Here is a 20,393-nt window from a genome sequence, read left to right as displayed (position 1 = left end):
GTGGCATGGAGACGATCAGCCTGTGGCACTGCTGAGGTGTTATCAATGCGGCGTGGCATGGAGACGATCAGCCTGTGGCACTGCTGAGGTGTTATCAGTGCGGCATGGCATGGAGGCGATCAGCCTGTGGCACGGCTGAGGTGTTATCAATGTGACGTGGCATGGAGACGATCAGCCTGTGGCACTGCTGAGGTGTTATCAATGCGGCGTGGCATGGAGACGATCAGCCTGTGGCACTGCTGAGGTGTTATCAGTGCGGCATGGCATGGAGGCGATCAGCCTGTGGCACTGCTGAGGTGTTATGGATGCCCAGGTTGCTTTGATATCGGCCTTAAGCTCGTCTGCATTGTTGGGTCTGGTCTCTCATCTTCCTCTTGACAATACCCTATAGATTCTCTATGGGGTTTAGGTTGGGCGAGTTTGCTGGCCAATCAAGCGCAGTGATACTGTGGTTATTACACCAGGTGTTGGTACTTTTGGCAGTGTGGGCAGGTGCCAAGTCCTGCTGGAAAATTAAATCAGCATCTCCATAAAGCTCGTCAGCAGAGGGAAGCATGAAGTGCTGGGAAATGTCCTGCTGGACGCTGCGCTGACTCTGGACTTGATATAACACAGTGGACCAACACTGCTGCTCAGTGTCCAAAGTCCGGTACTCAGATGAAAACTCATTTGGAAATCTCGGTCCCAGAGTCTGGAGGAAGAGTGGAGGGGCATCAATACAAGTGTCTTGCGGTCCAGTGAGAAGTTTCCACAGTCAGTGAAGGTTTGGGGAGCCATGTCATCTGCTGGTGTTGGTCCACTGTGTTATATCAAGTCCAGAGTCAGTGCAGCGTCTACCAGGACATTTCCCAGCACTTCACGCTTCCCTCTGCTGACGAGCTTTATGGAGATGCAGATTTCATTTTCCAGCAGGACTTGGCACCTGCCCGCACTGCCAAAAGTACCAATACCTGGTGTAATAACCACAGTATCACTGCGCTTGATTGAGAGAATCTATAGGGTATTGTCAAGAGGAAGATGAGACACCTGATCCAACAATGCAGACAAGCTGAAGACCGCTATCAAAGCAACCTGGACATCCATAACACCTCAGCAGTGCCACAGGCTGATCACCTCCATGCCACGCCGCATTGATAACACCTCAGCAGTGCCACAGGCTGATCGCTGCCACGCCGCATTGATAACACCTCAGCAGTGCCACAGGCTGATCGCTGCCACGCCGCATTGATAACACCTCAGCAGTGCCACAGGCTGATCGCCTCCATGCCACGCCGCATTGATAACACCTTAGCAGTGCCACAGGCTGATCGCCTCCATGCCACGCCGCATTGATGCAGTAATTCATGCAAATGGAGCCCCGACCAAGTATTGAGGGCAGATACTGGACATACTTTTCAGTAGGACAACATTTCAGTATTAAAAATAATTTTTGAAATTGGGCTTATTTAATTTTCTGAGACTCTAAATTTTGGGTTTTCATTAACGGTTACCATAATCATCAACATTAAAGGAAAAAAATGCTGGAAATAGATCTCTCTGTGTAATGAATCTATAGAATATGAGTTTCACCTTTTGAATTTAATTACTGAAATAAATTAACTTTTTGATTATCTAATTCATTGAGAAGGACTAGTAGATAGATAGATAGATAGATAGATAGATAGATAGATAGATAGATAGATAGATGGGAAAGCATGACAGGTCAAAGTTCAACTGTTTACTTTGTAGAGTCATCTACAGCCTCTACCCATTGTTTTCTGTGCATAAACCTAGCAAATGATGTAATTGTCTAGACTAATTGGTTGTCACAGGAAAACCACACTGCGCTCTTCATATTACTGTGATGGAAAATGTGTTATGTAAGGTAACAGAACCTCAATGTACAGTCTATGATTCTTACACATTTACATTTAGGAAATGATCAGAAAACTTCGACAATCTGGTACGAAATTGGGCAAACCAGAAGGAACCAAACTTCAGCAGGAGAGGAGGAAATATCGCCACAGACCTGAACCACTGTTCATCCCTCCCCCATCCTTCAGTGCAAATCCATCTCATTCAGGGGCAACATTGTACCAAAGCCAGCTCCGCTCTCCTCGCCTTATTGTGGATTCCTTGCTGCTGGAGCCACCCACCTACACTCCACCCCCTATGCTTAGTCCTGTGCGACAAGGATCAGGACTTTTTAGTAGCGTCATCACAGCAGCGCACAACGCTCACCTCCCGCTCACCCCCCTGACACCCATTCCGAGAGTTCTGCTCTGTCGGCCTAGTAAGTATTACATTCTCATTAAGAATGTACTTAAAGGGATTGTCTACATTAGAAGCCATTTTGAAATACCCTATTAGGGAAGTCTGAATAATTAAAGGAGAGTCACCCATTTAGAATTAATTAGTTAGCCAGAGTGTAAAGCGACTACAAGGAGAACTGCTGGTTTCAACGAAAATTGTGTAATGCCTCATTTTCCCTGTGGTGGTGCTGCAGGGAAATTGAGCATTTGTTGCCAGGTTACCCCACAGAAACAAACTTCTGACATGTCATAGTGACATGTGAAAAGTTTTTATTGGTGGGGATCCATGCACTGGGACCCCCACCAATCGCTAAAACGAAGAGGCAGAAGTGCTCACGTGAGCGCTCAGCCGTTAAGTTTCTGTTCGGCTTATTCCAGAAAGTTGATGTATTGGAGTATGGGCTCATAGACTTTCTATTGAGCCCGTACACCGCTACATTGATTTCCGGAAAAAGCTGAACAGAATCGATTCGGCTGAGCGCTCACACGAGCACTTCTACTGCTTCTTTTAGCGATTGGTGGGGGTCTCAGTGCTCGGACCCCCACCAATTAAAACTTCTGATATGTCACTATCACATGTCTGAAGTTTGTTGCACGTTTAGTTACCCTTTAAAGTCCCTCTAATGGTGTAGCTTAATAATCATTATGTTCCCATGCAAAACCGTAATTGGCGGGTGTATTGTTTTCCACATTGTAGGATGGGGATGAGTTCCAATAATCAGTATGAACTATATGTAATGATGCATTTGTTCCATAGATGGCATTGATGGGACCTGTGCTACTGTAACGCCGGGACCTGGAGAACAAACCGTTGATGTTGAACCGTAAGAATTGGCAGATATTTTTTTTATGTGTTTTGTAAGTAGATGACAAAGCGGCACAGACTGCAAGGAATCACAGAAACAATCCTGTCAGTCCACCGCACGTCCTGGGTGTCTGACGCACTGACAACAACCTAATGTTCAAAGAAGATTGCTCTTGAAAGGTACTGATTCTCCTTGCGGAGATCCAGCTGGTAGTGCAAGGCTCCCTGGGATAAAAAATATGCAAATTTGGTCTTTGCCAAAAGGAAGAAAACTCCCTCTCTAGTTCCACATGAGGCATTTTTACATTTTTAAATATATATAATTGCTAATAGAATCGCTGCTTGGTTCATGTTAATCGCTCGTATGTGAATTTGAATGATTGTTACGGCCATATTAGCGATCTGTAATATATTTTATGAATCTTGTAATGCTTCACTCAGAAAAACTTTATTGTTTTTAAAGGAAAATCAATATTGGATCAAGATTCCAGGCAGAAATTCCAGATCTTCAGCACCACTCATTGCTGGAGAAGGATATGCACAAAGCAACCTTAGTGTGGAAAACTTGGCCGGACCTAGAGAGTGAAGAATCGCAGCACCGAGGTAGTCCTGGTTATAAAGTGTGTGTTTATTTTGTGTGACTCTAGCAGCCAATGCAACTTGCGGCATTTCCACAGATGAACCTCTGCATCTCAATAGTATCTGATTATATTTTTCTGTTTGATTTGACTAAATAAACCTAATTGCCACCTGTTGAGTGTTAAAGGGGGTGTCCAGTAAATAAAGCTTAAAGGGAACCTGTCACCAGCATTTCACCTATTGAACTCTAATCACCCCTCGCTGGTCGCCCCTCGCATTGCCGTTATCCCCTCTCCTAAACTCCTCCTCCGACCGTAAATAATGGTCTGCAAACATTTTGCTCCTTTTATGGTAATAATCCGGTGTCCCTTTGTGCGCACGCCCCAGAACAGGACATCGATGCGCAAGCACTGGATAACGTATGTGCTGGGGGGGGAGACAATGAGATGTCAATCAAAAGTAAGGAGGCGGGGTTAACTCGGAAAGGCTTGAAGAATGAAGATATGACTCTTTCGACTGACGATATGACTCTTTTCTGCTCTTTAGCATACAGCACGGGAACACAAAAAAATGGAATACTAAAGGTACAGACCCAACTTAGAATATAATTATAGGTTACATAGAAATGATTTTACACACACTTCCACCAGATATTGCTAGTTTAATAGGTGAAATGCTGGTGACCGGTTCCCTTTAATCACTGTGGGAAAGGCTTATGCAATTTTCTAATATACTTTGTGTTTTTGTGTTATCACTTGCAAAGTTTGGCAGGAGTTACAGTTCTGTTATCATGAGCGTATCATTTTAAGCTTTATATACATTGTACCCAACAACTATTTTAAATAGCTATGAGGGAATTCTGAGTTAATACAGGGGCGCCCTCCATCCCTATCTGGAGCGGAGAGCGGCTACAAAGAGCATATATTGCTCTGGAGATCTCAGCACGTCCGTGCATTACATGGAAAGCCCATTGATTTCAACAGGAACTGTGTAATGCTTCATTTCTCCTGTGGTGGCTCTGCAGGGAAATTTAACATTTGCTGCCAAGATTTTCACAAAGATTACAGCTGATCATTAGGGATCCCAGCAGTAGGAGATCCTGTGATTTAGCTTTTTTTGAAGGACCCTTTTAAGAAAAATACAAGTGGAGAACCCCTTTAATATATAGACCAGCATCTGCCTTCCACCACTCATTACCAGCCACCCTGTCGGCTTTACATCCATCTGTGTTTTCTTGTTAATGAGATTTCTGTCCTCGGCACCCCCTATAGTTATACCCCTGGATGTGCCCAAATCCTAATATAAATTTGGTGACCTGGAATACCCAGAAGTTGACCGTTCTCTGTTATACTGTCCATTTTAATTTTTTCTTCACAGTGGAAGTCTTCCTGAGCATGTCCTGTTCCAGTGTATTACCGGGAGGAGGAACCAACATGGAATATGCTTTGCATTCTCTTTTTGAGGCTAATGGAGACATCATGGTGAGAATGTTTTTCATGATTTATTTTTTCCATTTAGGCAGTAGACCTATTGCTATAGAAAAGGGGAGGAGTTGCCCATAGCGACCAATCGGATTGTAGTTCTCATTTTTTGGAGGTATTTTTGAAAATAAAAGATGGAATCTGATAGGTCACTGTGGGCAACTGCTCCAATTTTCCCTTCAGTATTTTTTTTTTATAAAACGGCAAAGTGACATTTAGTAATGTAAGGAAAGATTTCGCCTATGGCTATTGATATCTCTTCCAGCCATTTGTTCATTTGACAATGTGCATGGTGACAGGAAGAACATAATATGTAACGTTATTTGTCATGTAAATAATATAGTTGGCTCAGTTTGATGCTGATTTGCCCCATTTGCCAGTGAGCCAAAGAGCAGAACTGAAACTAGATTATTTGCCTCCTAAAATTATTATGTAAATATATGGTTCCATATCTCACATGTTTGATATGGCCGCAATCAAGGCGGCCCCCAGAATAAAGTCAACAGGTTATTTATGCCGCATGGTGAACAACGTAAAAATAGCCACAGAATGTAAAAACATAATTGCTATTATTTTCCATCCCATTTAACCCCCCCCCCCCCACACCCCCCGGAAAACCCCCCACAAAGCGTTATTCTATAAGTGTACCTGTGTACTATTACAAAATACGACTCGTCTTGCAATGAAATAAGCCTTCATATAGCTACATCGTCAGAGAAATAAAAAAGTTATGTCTCTCGTAATGCGGCGACACATGAAATGTTCTATTATTATAGAAAAGTAGTAAAACGGAAAAGAAATATCTATACATATTTGGAATTGTCGTAGTTATACCGAACCAATGCTGTCATTGAAAAACATAACTAATCCCACAAAAAACAACAATACAGCTACATCGATGGAATAACGTTCATGGGCTCTGGGAATGCGGCGACACAAAACAAGAAAAAAAATTCCTACGGTCCTACTTCATAATAGGCAGGGTCCTTAAGGGGTTTTAAACACATTTATGAAATGCGAAAAAATTATGTGTTACGTTTGTTTCAAACTCTTGTCCATGGGCTGTGTCTGGTATTGCAGCTCAGACCACTTTCATTTATATTATTTTGATTTCCTTACATGTAATGTAAAGGTATAATATATCTATGTATAATTGTTGGTATTATATTTTTCAATTTCAGACTGTGTTGGAGATTCTGCTCTTAAAAAATGGACCACGGCCGAAAACTCATCCACTAGCAAGTTACCACTATGCAGGTAACGTCCTCCAATACTCTATGTAGTTGACTTCTTATTCAGTCACAAAGTGATTCACATAGCTATGCTGATCAATATTTCACTGTTATCACTATATATATATATATATATATATATATATATATATATATATATATATATATATATATATATAGCACTCACTTTACACTAGTCAGAATTTCTTAATCTCGTGATATCTCTTCTAGAATGTCCCACTTTCTGTAACCTATCCCAAAGATTGGCACCTTTTAAGTATCTAATGTTTTTTAAAGGCTGCCCCAACTATACACAACCTCTTGTGTTGGAGAAACAGGTTGGGTTTTTCTCGAGGTATCTGGCAGGTTTTTTTTCAGGCTGTGTTCCTAGATAGGAAAGAAACTGCTCGTTCAATAATAATGTTGAAAATATGACACATTATTTATTGTATGGTGTAGTATAGAGGTGCTGTCAGCTCTCCTGTGTGGTGTAGTATAGAGGAGCTGTCAGCTCTGCTGTGTGGTGTAGTAGAGGAGCTGTCAGTTCTCCTGTGTGGTGTAGTATAGAGGAGCTGTCAGCTCTCCTGTGTGGTGTAGTATAGAGGAGCTGTCGGTTCTCCTGTGTGGTGTAGTATAGAGGAGCTGTCAGTTCTCCTCTGTGGTGTAGTATAGAGGAGCTGTCAGTTCTCATGTGTGGTGTAGTATAGAGGAGCTGTCAGCTCTCCTGTGTGGTGTAGTATAGAGGAGCTGTCAGCTCTCGTGTGTGGTGTAGTATAGAGGAGCTGTCAGTTCTCCTGTGTGGTGTAGTATAGAGGATATGTCAGCTCTCCTGTGTGGTGTAGTATAGAGGAGCTGTCAGTTCTCATGTGTGGTGTAGTATAGAGGAGCTGTCAGCTCTCCTGTGTGGTGTAGTATAGAGGAGCTGTCAGCTCTCCTGTGTGGTGTAGTATAGAGGAGCTGTCAGCTTTCCTGTGTGGTGTAGTATAGAGGAGCTGTCAGCTCTCCTGTGTGGTGTAGTATAGAGGATCTGTCAGCTCTCCTGTGTGGTATAGTATAGAGGAGCTGTCAGCTCTCCTGTGTGGTGTAGTATAGAGGAGCTGTCCGCTCTCCTGTGTGGTGTAGTATAGAGGAGCTGTCAGCTCTCCTGTGTGGTGTAGTATAGAGGAGCTGTCAGCTCTCCTGTGTGGTGTAGTATAGAGGAGCTGTCTGCTCTCCTGTGTGGTGTAGTATAGAGGAGCTGTCTGCTCTCCTGTGTGGTGGTGTATAGAGGATCTGTCGGCTCCCCTGTGTAGTGTAGTATAGAGGAGCTGTAAGCTCTCCTGTGTGGTGTAGTATAGAGGATCTGTCAGCTCTCCTGTGTGGTGTAGTATAGAGGATCTGTCGGCTCTCCTGTGTGGTGTAGTATAGAGGATCTGTCAGCTCTCCTGTGTGGTGTAGTATAGAGGAGCTGTCGGCTCTCCTGTGTGGTGTAGTATAGAGGAGCTGTCGGCTCTCCTGTGTGGTGTAGTATAGAGGAGCTGTGAGTTCTCCTGTGTGGTGTAGTATAGAGGATCTGTCAGCTCTCCTGTGTGGTGTAGTATAGAGGAGCTGTCAGCTCCCCGGTGTGGTGTAGTATAGAGGATCTGTCAGCTCTCCTGTGTGGTGTAGTATAGAGGATCTGTCAGCTCTCCTGTGTGGTGTAGTATAGAGGAGCTGTCAGCTCTTCTGTGTGGTGTATTATAGAGGATCTGTCAGCTCTCCTGTGTGGTGTAGTAGAGGAGCTGTCAGTTCTCCTGTGTGGTGTAGTATAGAGGATCTGTCAGCTCTCCTGTGTGGTGTAGTATAGAGGAGCTGTCAGCTCCCCGGTGTGGTGTAGTATAGAGGAGCTGTCAGCTCCCCGATGTGGTGTAGTATAGAGGAGCTGTCAGCTCCCCGGTGTGGTGTAGTATAGAGGGTCTGTCAGCTCTCCTGTGTGGTGTAGTAGAGGAGCTGTCAGTTCTCCTGTATGGTGTAGTATAGAGGAGCTGTCGGCTCTCCTGTGTGGTGTAGTATAGAGGAGCTGTCGGCCCTCCTGTGTGGTGGTGTATAGAGGAGCTGTCAGCTCCCCGGTGTGGTGTAGTATAGAGGATCTGTCAGCTCCCCGGTGTGGTGTAGTATAGAGGAGCTGTCAGTTCTCCTGTATTGTGTAGTATAGAGGACATGTCAGCTCTCCTGTGTGGTGTAGTAGAGGAGCTGTCAGTTCTCCTGTGTGGTGTAGTATGGAGGATCTGTCAGCTCTCCTGTGTGGTGTAGTATAGAGGAGCTGTGAGTTCTCCTGTGTGGTGTAGTATAGAGGATCTGTCAGCTCTCCTGTGTGGTGTAGTATAGAGGAGCTGTCAGCTCTCCTGTGTGGTGTAGTATAGAGGAGCTGTCAGCTCTCCTGTGTGGTGTAGTATAGAGGAGCTGTCAGCTCCCCGGTGTGGTGTAGTATAGAGGAGCTGTCCGCTCTCCTGTGTGGTTTAGTATAGAGGGTCTGTCAGCTCTTCTGTGTGGTGTATTATAGAGGATCTGTCAGCTCTCCTGTGTGGTGTAGTAGAGGAGCTGTCAGTTCTCCTGTGTGGTGTAGTATAGAGGATCTGTCAGCTCTCCTGTGTAATGTAGTAAAGAGGATCTGTCAGCTCTCCTGGGTGGTGTAGTATAGAGGAGCTGTCAGCTCTCCTGTGTGGTGTAGTATAGAGGAGCTGTCAGCTCTCCTCTGTGGTGTAGTATAGAGGAGCTGTCAGCTCTCCTCTGTGGTGTAGTATAGAGGAGCTGTCGGCTCTCCTGTGTGGTGTAGTATAGAGGATCTGTCAGCTCTCCTGTGTGGTGTAGTAGAGGAGCTGTCAGTTCTCCTGTGTGGTGTAGTATAGAGGATCTGTCAGTTCTCCTGTGTGGTGTAGTAGAGGAGCTGTCAGTTCTCCTGTGTGGTGTAGTATGGAGGATCTGTCAGCTCTCCTGTGTAATGTAGTAAAGAGGACCTTACAGCTCTCCTGGGTGGTGTAGTATAGAGGAGCTGTCAGCTCTCCTGTGTGGTGTAGTATAGAGGAGCTGTCAGCTCTCCTGTGTGGTGTAGTATAGAGGAGCTGTCGGCTCTCCTGTGTGGTGTAGTATAGAGGATCTGTCAGCTCTCCTGTGTGGTGTAGTAGAGGAGCTGTCAGTTCTCCTGTGTGGTGTAGTATAGAGGATCTGTCAGTTCTCCTGTGTGGTGTAGTAGAGGAGCTGTCAGTTCTCCATGGTGGTGTAGTATAGAGGATGTCAGCTCTCCTGTGTGGTGTAGTATAGAGGATGTCAGTTCTCCTGTGTGGTGTAGTATAGAGGATCTGTCAGTTCTCCTGTGTGGTGTAGTAGAGGAGCTGTCAGTTCTCCTGTGTGGTGTAGTATGGAGGATCTGTCAGCTCTCCTGTGTGGCGTAGTAGAGGAGCTGTCAGTTCTCCTGTGTGGTGTAGTATGGAGGATCTGTCAGCTCTCCTGTGTAATGTAGTAAAGAGGACCTTACAGCTCCTCAGGAAAGCGGACTACACCACATAGAAGACTCTCCTGACATGTCTGTTTTAGCAAATCCTTGCATTCCACATGAAATAACAACGCTGGAGCAATTATTTTTTTTTTAGACGCCTTGAGTTGTGCTATTCCTCGGTTATTCCTCTTGGAAATGTATTCATATTTTGACAGCTGGGCAGTGCCAACCCTTTTATCAAAGGGGTGTGTGCCTACACACTTTAACTCTGTCCAATTATTGCTGAGTAGGAATAGTCACCTCCAGATGTCAATTATTCACATGAGTCTGAAAACCACCACATATAAGGTTTACATAGAGGTTCTGCCTATCAAATATCAGTAAGGTTAAAAAGGTTTTCTAAACCCTTTTAAAAACCGAGTTACTTACCTTCTTTTATGTGGGTTGTTTAGGAATTTATGTGGAAATGTTCCCTTTGAAGTTTGTGGTGTTCAGTGGTTGGAAAGTTACTATATATATATTTATACCTTCGTGGTCAATCAGAATGGCACTGGCTGCTTTATATAAAAGTGGTAGAAACCCACATCTAAGGTCACAATCACACGACCATAAGGTTTTTTACTGTCTGCAAATACGGATCCGACGTCTATGGATACACATCTGTAGGCGTCTGCAATTGCGGAAGGGTCCATAGACCTCTATGGGCGAGTCTGTGCCGCAATTGCGGACAAGAATAGGACATGTTCTATGTTTTGCGGATTATTTCTACGTCCCGGACACACCTCCGTAAATATACTGAAAGTCTGCTGCCAATAGATATGAATGGGTCCGCAATTTCATCTGTAATTACGGATGAAAACTAAACTACGGTCGTGGGCATGGGGCCTTAGCCTCCTACTTGTACCGCATAGCTGACAAATTATGACGTCGGGCGTTCTGAGTGTACAGTAAAAAAATAACCCCTGAATGTCAATGTGTTAGGCGTCATGCACACGACCACATTATATAACACACGCTTTCCTATGGGCCAATGCTCATGACCGTGGTTTCCATGTTCCGTGCATTGCCCAGAGCCCGAACCCCAAAAAAATAGTACATGTCATTATATGGGCCGCATTTGCGGTCCGGGCTCATTGAAATCAATGCTTATCTTCTGTGTGCGCGGTCCGTGATTGTGGACGGCCCGCGGAAGACACTCCGCGGCCCGGTCGTGCCATAATCAGAGACCGTACACACAGCTACGGCCGTGTCCTGGGGGCCTTACACATCTCCGGCTACACCAGAATTTTACTTATTTACATTAGTATTGTGCCATGGATCATGTACAATGTGTGTGTTTTTTAGATAATGATAGCCTAGATCCCCACTGATCATAGGGCATGCTGTGTGTCCTAACCCTTTCCTGCACCGCATCGTAATTATACGGCGCAGGTGGGAGGCGCATCCTGCAACATGGTGTTTGTATACGGCATGGAGTGGGCACAGGAGTTGTGCCAGTGTCATCAGCGGGTGTCGTATACAGCCGACATTTCACTGTAACAGCCGAGATACAAGAACTTCAATCCTTTGTCTTTTAACCTGTTAGATACTGAGGTCGATAGCGAGCTCTGTCCCGTCCCCCCCCCCCATTGGTGCCAGCGTGTTTGTGAAGCACTGACAGGCCTAATAATACATTGCGATACATCAATACTGTACTATATAAGCGATCAGATGTGACCCCTAGTGGGAATGAAAAAACATCATAGAAGAAAATCCTCCAAAATGAAACCCTCCCCCCCATGAATGAGAATATATGATTAGATTGTATGTGCCATTGAAAATACAACTCGTCCCCCAAAAATACAAGTGCTCATACAGCTGCCGTACGATAATTGGGAAAAATAAAAAAGTTATGACTCCAGGAATGCGGCCGCGCAAAAACAATTGTTTTTTCAATAAAGTGTTTTTATTGCGAAAAGTAGTGAAAACTTAAAAAAAAAAAAAAAAAAGTATATAATACATATATGGTATCGTCCGAATAATAGTTAACATGTAAGTTATACCACACGGGAAATGTCCATGATCGCGGAATTGCTGTTTTATTTTATTTCTTTTTTTGCTCCTCCAAAAAAGGATTAAAGGTAATGCGTTAATGTGTTCTGCGGTACAGGGATCAAAGGAGGAAACCCTGTGTCATGCACCGCCCCCTCAGGTCCTGGGCTAGGTATAACACAGTACATCCGTTTCATCTGGAATGTTCCATTAAACCAAATCCCACGTGTGAAAACCGCCATCGGGGAGTTCACAGGCGGTAACACAATTTTTAGGGTTTTTTTTTGTATCCAGTGATTCGAATTGAGGAGAAATGTAAGTTTTTCTTTATACACCCTCTATAGGGTCTACTTCTGGCTTCGGCTTTCATCAAACACTTCATCATAATATGTATGAACTTGGCTTTAGACTTAATTCCCGAAGACCGTTTACTCGCATTTTTGATGGCGTTTTTCACAAAGTTATTTTATTTCTAAAAACCCTGTGGTCAGATTTAACTTTAAAGTCTATGGTAAAATACGAGAACGTTTACATACACAGCGTTTTGTTTTTCGCAGATAGTGAACTGTTTAACACCGCGTGATCTAGGTATGGCGTATTTTCTATCGTTTTTTTAATGTTTCAAAATGACACGAAATAAAAACGCCACCAAAAATGCGTAAACGTTGTGGCGTTTTTTAAATGCTTTTTAAAAAGCTGGTTGCTTTAGATATGAAAGATTTCACGCCACTGATTTTGTGCGGATTGATATTTTCCACAACATGTTAAAACCTCACCGGCTCCATCTTCCTCTTTGAGACGGCACAATAGATCTCTCATTCTGTCATCTCTCTCCATCCTACTAGTGTTGACACTTAATTTTACTGTAGGCTGTAAAACGAGATTTTTGTGTTTTTTTTTACCATACTGCAGTGTAGCCTTTTTGACCACTAGATGTCAGCACCTATGAAAACTGCAATATTTTATAATATTTATATTGAAAGGGAACTAATACATAAATGAAAACATGTCACTTTTTGATGATACTGTTCCTTTAACAGCTGAACACCCAAAGACATCGGAACATTTATTTGATATTGCTTTTTGTTCCTTTTATGCATACAATTATATTAACCCCTTCCTCCCGCTGCAGCGATTTTTTTTTTTTTTGGGGGGGTTTTTCGCTTTAGTTTTTTTCCTCCCCACTTTCCAAAAACAATAACTTTTTTATTTTTCAGTCTACATAGCCATATGAGGACTTGTTTTTTGCGGGACAAGTTGTAGATTCTTACGGCACCATTTATTCTACCATATAATGTACTGGGAAACTGGAAAAAATATTCCTTGTGGGGTGGAATGGAAAAACAACAGTGATTCCTCCATTATTTGGGGGGGGGGGTGTTTTGTTTTTAGGATTTCATAGTGCGGTAAAAACTGAATGTTATCTGTAAACTGCGGGTCAATACAATTCTGCAGATCCCAAATCCATTTTTTTATGTTTTATTACTTTTACAAGGAAAAAAATGATTAAAAACAAAATTTGTGTTTTGTTGGCATATTCTGAGAGCCATAACTTTTTTATTTTCCATCGATTGAGCGTTATGAGGGCCTATTTTTTGCGGGGCGAGCTGTAGTTTCTATTGGTACCATTTTTGGGGTACATGAGACTTTTTGATCACTTTTAATTCGATTTTATATGGGAAATGAAGTGACCAGAAAACAGCGATTCTGGCGGTTTTTTATTTTTACGGTGTTCACTGTGCGGGTTAAATAATGTCATATTGTAATAGTTCAGGCTTTTACGGACACGGTGATACCAGTTATGTTAATTTTGAAAAAAATATTACATTTCGCTTGGGGGAAAATGGGAAAAGGTTTTCTTTTAACTTTTTTAATATTTTAATTTTTTTATATATATTAAAAAAACTTTAACTGTATTTAACTTTTTTTTTTACTGGTCCCCCTAGGGGACTTGAACCAGCGATCGTTGCATCGCTTACATGACATACTAATGTATAGCAGTATATCGTTATACTAACAGTCTCCTATGAAGCCCTGCCGGAGGCTTAGTTCGGCCCCCTGGCTGCCATGATGACCACCAGCACCCCGCGATCGCGTCAGCATTTTGCATTCATAGCGTTATGTTATTTGGAGAAAATACATGTCAAAATGACATGGAGAACAATGCATCGGGTGACCCTGGCCTCTGCTTTGTGTAGGGAACTGCTCGGTGACCGTGCACTGACACAGAGGAGCACAATCTACTTATTACGTATCACCTTGTGACCAGGTCTTACTGATCCTGTGTGATACAACCCTCTACACAAAAACTCCACTTTGGGCCTGCGTCGTCTTCATAATAAAAGCTTTCATTATCTGTGTGACCGTAGATCCATTGCACATAGAAGGTAAGAGAACACTATCTAGATGAAGATAATCATTCGTGTTTTATCATCGTCAAATACACTTAACTGGATAGAAGAACTACAGAGAGAAGGAAATGCCGCCACTCCATAATGGCTGCCATGATTTATCCAGTGTTTCCAGTGAATATTAATGTAAAGTCTTCATAATGTATCGTTACTTTTTTTTTGGCGTTTAGTTGTTTTTTGCACTTTATGTTGTGTATAAAAAAATCCGGAAACCATCAGTAAGTAGGACACCTGCTGCCAGCAGACCATATCATAGTCACAGTTTAGTCAGGTTCATTACCACATGAGTTTCTGATGTCTGTTACTACGTGAACGTACCATGAAATATGAAGATCTAAAATCTGCTGGGACATGTATGGGTTAATGAGATGAAGGGTTACTAAAAAGAATTTGTCACTTCACATCACATCAGCGGGTGCTACTGCATCAGCTCGACTATGCCATCTAGCAAAAGAATCCGCTTCTGGTGGAATCCCTTGAAAACAGGGATGCGCAGCCTGCGGCCCGTAATGCTGTAGTGTGGGGCCCTTTACCCTTTGGCGCTCACATTCTTCCTTGGACTGATCATGGATATTAATGCAGGTCTTGGAAAGTATAGGTGAGCGCCCTCTGTTGGTTTGTCACATGTATCTTCTATGTCAGAAAGAAGTGGCAAGCAGCAGTGTGCAGCTGGCATCACTGGGGGAGATTGCGGCTGACACTGTTATGGGCATCAATGTGTTACTGGCACGGTTATAGAGGTACTGTGTGGCTGGTACTGTTATAGAGGTACTGTATGGATGGCACGGTTATAGAGGTACTGTGTGGCTGGCACGGTTATAGAGGTACTGTGTGGCTGGCATGGTTATAGAGGTACTGTGTGGCTGGTACTGTTATAGAGGTACTGTGTGGCTGGCACTGTTATAGAGGTACTGTGTGACTGGCACTGTTATAGAGGTACTGTGTGGCTGGCACTGTTATAGAGGTACTGTGTGGCTGGCACGGTTATAGAGGTACTGTATGGATGGCACGGTTATAGAGGTACTGTATGGATGGCACGGTTATAGAGGTACTGTGTGGCTGGCACTGTTATAGAGGTACTGTGTGGCTGGCACTGTTATAGAGGTACTGTGTGGCTGGCACGGTTATAGAGGTACTGTATGGATGGCACGGTTATAGCGGTACTGTGTGGCTGGCACGGTTATAGAGGTACTGTGTGGCTGGCACAGTTATAGAGGTACTGTGTGGCTGGCACTGTTATAGAGGTACTGTGTGGCTGGCACTGTTATAGAGGTACTGTGTGGCTGGCACGGTTATAGAGGTACTGTGTGGCTGGCACGGTTATAGAGGCACTGTGTGGCTGGCACGGTTATAGAGGCACTGCATGTCTGGCACTGTTACAGAGGTACTGTGTGGAGAAAAGGAAGAGACTATGATCCAGCGCTTGTGCGTAAATAAAAGGAATCAAAGTTCCAATTTTATTGAAAATCGAGTTAAAACTATCAATTCAAAGTGCTGAAGGGTGTATCGCAATTATATTTCACCTGCGCATTTCAGACACGTGCAGTGTCCTTCATCATGGCATATGTGGTACTGTGTTCCTGCCACTGTTATAGAGGTACTGTGTGGCTGGTATGGTTACTGGGGTACTGTATGGCTGGCACTGTTATAAAGGTACTGTGTGGCTGGCACTGTTATAGAGGTACTGTGTGTCTGGCACTGTTATAGAGGTACTGTGTGGCTGGCGCTGTTATAGAGGTATTGTGTGTCTGGCACTGTTATAGAGGTACTGTGTGGCTGGCACTGTTACAGAGGTATTGTGTGGCTGGCGCTGTTACAGAGGTACTGTATGACTGGCGCTGTTATAGAGGTACTGTGTGGCTGGCATTGTTACAGAGGTATTGTGTGGCTGGCGCTGTCATAGAGGTACTGTGTGCCTGGCGCTGTTACAGAGGTACTGTGTGGCTGGCATTGTTACAGAGGCACTGTTACAGAGGTACTGTATGGCTGGCGCTGATACAGAGGTACTGTGTGGCTGGCGCTGTTATAGAGGTACTGTGTGGCTGGCACTGTTACAGAGGTACTGTGTGCCTTGCGCTGTTACAGAGGTACTGTATGGCTGGCGCTGTTATAGAGGTACTGTGTGACTGGCGCTGTTATAGAGGTACTGTGTGGCTGGCGCTGTTATAGAGGTATTGTGTGGCTGGCGCTGTTATAGAGGTATTGTGTGGCTGGCGCTGTTATGGAGGTAATGTGTGTCTGGCACTGTTATATAGGTACTGTGTGGCTGGTACTGTTATTGGGGTACTGTATGGCTGGCGCTGTTATAGAGGTACTGTGTGACTGGCGCTGTTATAGAGGTACTGTGTGGCTGGCGCTGTTATAGAGGTATTGTGTGTCTGGCACTGTTATAAAGGTACTGTGTGGCTGGTACTGTTATTGGGGTACTGTATGGCTGGCGCTGTTATAGAGGTACTGTGTGGCTGGCGCTGTTATAGAGGTATTGTGTGGCTGGCGCTGTTATGGAGGTAATGTGTGGCTGGCACTGTTATAATGGTACTGTGTGGCTGGTACTTTTATTGGGGTACTGTATGGCTGGCACTGTTATAGAGGTACTGTGTGGCTGGCAATGTTATGGGGGAACTCTGGAGCTGTTTGAGTTCTATTTTAAGCAACTTAAAGGAGCAATCCAGGCAAAACTGTTACTGTATTATGTGTAGTGCAGTCTTGATTTGGTGGTGTATGACTGGTATTCCCTCTTTGGTGCTCTTTGAATCCCTGTGTCATTCACCGCCCATTCTTGCCCCATTGGTCATCATTTATCCTGGGTCATTATTTAAAGGGATATTCACATGTAAGACATTTATGGCATAACCCCCGATTCCCTGTTAGCCACTCCGGAGAGGATGAGATGAGGTTTTGCATGCTCGCTGCTCTCTATTGTAGTTTATGGGAGTTGGAAATGCTCAGCTGTATCTATGCCTAACTATATGTGGGCATTCCAAAAGTGGAACCCCCACTTGTCAGACCCGAATATATTGTGGAAAATCCATAAATGTCCCAAGCGGCAGTACAATCTGACAATTTGGCCCTTTAACTCTTTAGAGAAGGGGTGCACAACCTTTTATGTTTACATTTATTCACAACATTATACACTCAGGCCCTGTTCACACTGAGTTTTTTTGCAGGCGGAAAAATCTGCCTCAAAATTCCTTCAGAAACCGCGCCAAAATATTCAGTGTGAACTAACCCTCAAAGAACTAAATCGAAACACATAATAATAATAAGAAAGATCTGTCAGCAGCAGCTTGATGATGTTTTCCCGGTAATTTGTTTACACTTCACAGAGAAATAAAATAAGAAGAAAGTTAAATGAAAACGGCAAAAAGTCAATGAAGATATTGTAGAAAAATTAGCTTTTTTTTATTTGCAAACACAAGATTTTCTTACTATATGAAGCTTAACTTTAAATGAGTTTGTGTCTGTGTCAGGGCTCATCCACACATCAGTATATTTATTGAGTGTGCTATTTGTTTTTTAGCAGATAAGATAGCACACTGACCCATTCATTTCTATGCACACATCCGTTTTTCTTTTCGCAAATCCGTGTGCCCAATCCCTTAAAATCCAGGGCAGGTCCTATTCCTGGAATTTTTTTTTACAGATCTGTATGCAGTCCGTGTTTCCGGCCGCTTAAAAGGTCAAGGATGGGTGCATGAGTCCTAAGGCCATGTTCAGACGTGGCGGAATTTTTCCGCTGCAAATGTTGGGGCAGATTTGGGGCAATTACGCAACGAATCTGCAGCAACATTTGCATATTTGACAGGTAATTCAGACGTTGCAGATATCACAGCGGACTTGCCACCGATTTCAGTTTTGGCATTGCAAAGGCTGAAATCCGCAGTGAAATTCTGCTTCTTCTCCGCAATGTAACTAAGTTTCATAATTCCGCCATGTGTGAATGTGCCCTAAACGTGCAGTATTAAAGCCGATCTGTTGTTCATGCTGACTTCATCGTGCTGTCACTTATTAGAAATGTCGAGTACTTATTGAGTATTTAGAATTTATACACACGGCGCACGGCAAAAAAAGTGCGCATAGGTTTACATAGCTTTTAATGGCTGTTAGTAAAGTCCCCTTCACAAGATATCGCTGGGACCTGCACCTATCAGGCATCTACAGGATATGCCATAAATGTAGGAGATGGATTGGCCTTATTCACATGACACAGCCGTGTGCGCGGAGCCCCCGCAGAGTTACATACAGTCCCGGCGGCTCTGTACTATGGAGCTATAGACACGTCTTGTATTACGGAGGTATTCTCTATCTGGAGCAATGTTTGTAGGGGAGAAGATCTTCGTAATATGGCATCTAATGGAACATGCCAGTACGGATTTATAGAGGTAGAGTAGGGCCGCGTACACCTGTATGAATGCCGAATTACAGATCCGCATAACTCGGAGGCTGTATAAGTCTGTAATACGGTCGTGAACGTCTGCGCTTACATGTAAATCTGGCTCAGTAGAACATGCACGTTATGTCTATAGGGGGAGGAGGGGTGAGCGGCTGCCAGATACATCCACGCCCACCATAAAAAAGGAATTGAATAGAGGATACAATGCAGGAACAGAATGAAAGTCGTCTAGTGGTATAGGGCTGTAGTCGCCATGTTTCCAGCTACAGACTGAAACTATATTCATATTACTTTTTTCAGGATCAGACTACTGGACCAACAACGAGAAGAAGAGTTTTAACAAAGCAATAAACACCTGCAATAAAGATTTCTTCCATGTTCAAAAGATGGTAAATTCCTCCTTTTGTCACATAGACGATATAGAATATAGTAAAATTCCTTTAATCTGACATCCGGTCATCCAAAGTCACAGCGTTTGTGAGCATTTTATTTTAGCCTTTCTTCCTATAAGAAGTAAATATTAAATACTTTTTGAATAACTCCAATAATCCAAAACATTTGATAATCCGGCACCTAGTAGATCCCATTGATGCCGGATTGAAGGAATTCTACATGTCTGTATGTTACAATGAAAAGTATGTTAAAAAGGTTGTCCAGTCATAATAAATTGATGACCTATCCTCAGGATGGGCCATCAACATCTGATGGATGGAGTTCCGACTCCCGTTGATCAGCTGTTTTGAAGGGGCCACAGTGCTCGTACAAGAGCTGCTTCCTTTAATTCCTTATCTGCTCGTAATGTGAATTGCCAAAATACTTGTAGTGGTGGTCCACAGTATTACAGCCTTCCCCCAATGATCAGCTGTAATGATTGGGGAGCTCAGCAACCACAGTTCAATTCCCCTACAGCACCACTGCAGGAGAAATGAAGTATTACACATTTCCTATTGAAATCAATGGACTGTCCATGTAATGTACTGATGTGTTAAGTCCTTCATGGTGAGAAACACTCTTTGTTGTTGCTCTCTGCTGAAAAATAAGAGTTCTGAAAAGACCCCCCTCTCTATTTATTCCGAATGATCTAATAGGGTACTTGAAATTTGGTTTTCTAAAAGAGACCACCCTTTTAATGACAGCAGCGCAAATCTCTTTTTTTTATCTTAATAGTTTGCTACAATGTATCAGTCTGCAGTCCACATTGTTTAGCTCACAGGGGATTGTCTAGACTGGATACAACTGTAGAAAACTCCCGTCTGTGAGAACTATTAGGCTCTGCTCATATCTGTGTTAGGGGCCTCCATCACAGATCTGGCCGAAAATACCGGAAACAATAGCGCAACATGCTGAGCAATTGTTTCTGGTAAAACCGCAGACACCATTACGGAAACCCAACAGAACTCATTAAAGTCAATGGGTTCTGTCGGGCGCCGATCATGTACATCAGGTAACAGAACCGGAGCAGAACAGACTGAAACACAGACGCAGATGTGAACAGGCCCGTAGGGCTGTATGAGTTTTCAGCCTCTGGATGTAAACAAAAATGGGTCCCCTTTACTGACCGCAAGCAGAGATCTTGAAAATTGTTAACTATTAAAACACAAAGTTATATAAATTGACATAATATTTCCTTATACAATGATGAAGCTTTATTTACATAAAACTGGAAAATCCCTTAAAGTGGCGGCTGCACAGGACATCACAAGAACAGGCACATTT

General features: G+C 43.5%; 1 protein-coding gene across 6 annotated transcripts in view; it reads left to right on the top strand.

Annotated features, from left to right (window-relative positions):
• The window catches only part of TRERF1 (transcriptional regulating factor 1), a 151,718-nt gene that overhangs the window by 122,114 nt on the left and 9,211 nt on the right, over positions 1-20,393 (top strand). For all 6 annotated transcript variants that reach the window (XM_075863266.1, XM_075863265.1, XM_075863261.1 and 3 more), the window contains 6 exons: positions 1,915-2,272; positions 3,049-3,115; positions 3,560-3,699; positions 5,053-5,156; positions 6,338-6,413; positions 18,978-19,066. In XM_075863266.1, coding sequence (XP_075719381.1) covers positions 1,915-2,272; positions 3,049-3,115; positions 3,560-3,699; positions 5,053-5,156; positions 6,338-6,413; positions 18,978-19,066 — 834 coding nt within the window. The remainder of the gene's footprint in view (positions 1-1,914; positions 2,273-3,048; positions 3,116-3,559; positions 3,700-5,052; positions 5,157-6,337; positions 6,414-18,977; positions 19,067-20,393) is intronic.

The sequence above is a fragment of the Rhinoderma darwinii genome, chromosome 4, assembly GCF_050947455.1.
Source record: "Rhinoderma darwinii isolate aRhiDar2 chromosome 4, aRhiDar2.hap1, whole genome shotgun sequence".
Taxonomy (NCBI): domain Eukaryota; kingdom Metazoa; phylum Chordata; class Amphibia; order Anura; family Rhinodermatidae; genus Rhinoderma; species Rhinoderma darwinii.
This window is presented reverse-complemented; position numbering and strand designations above follow the sequence as displayed.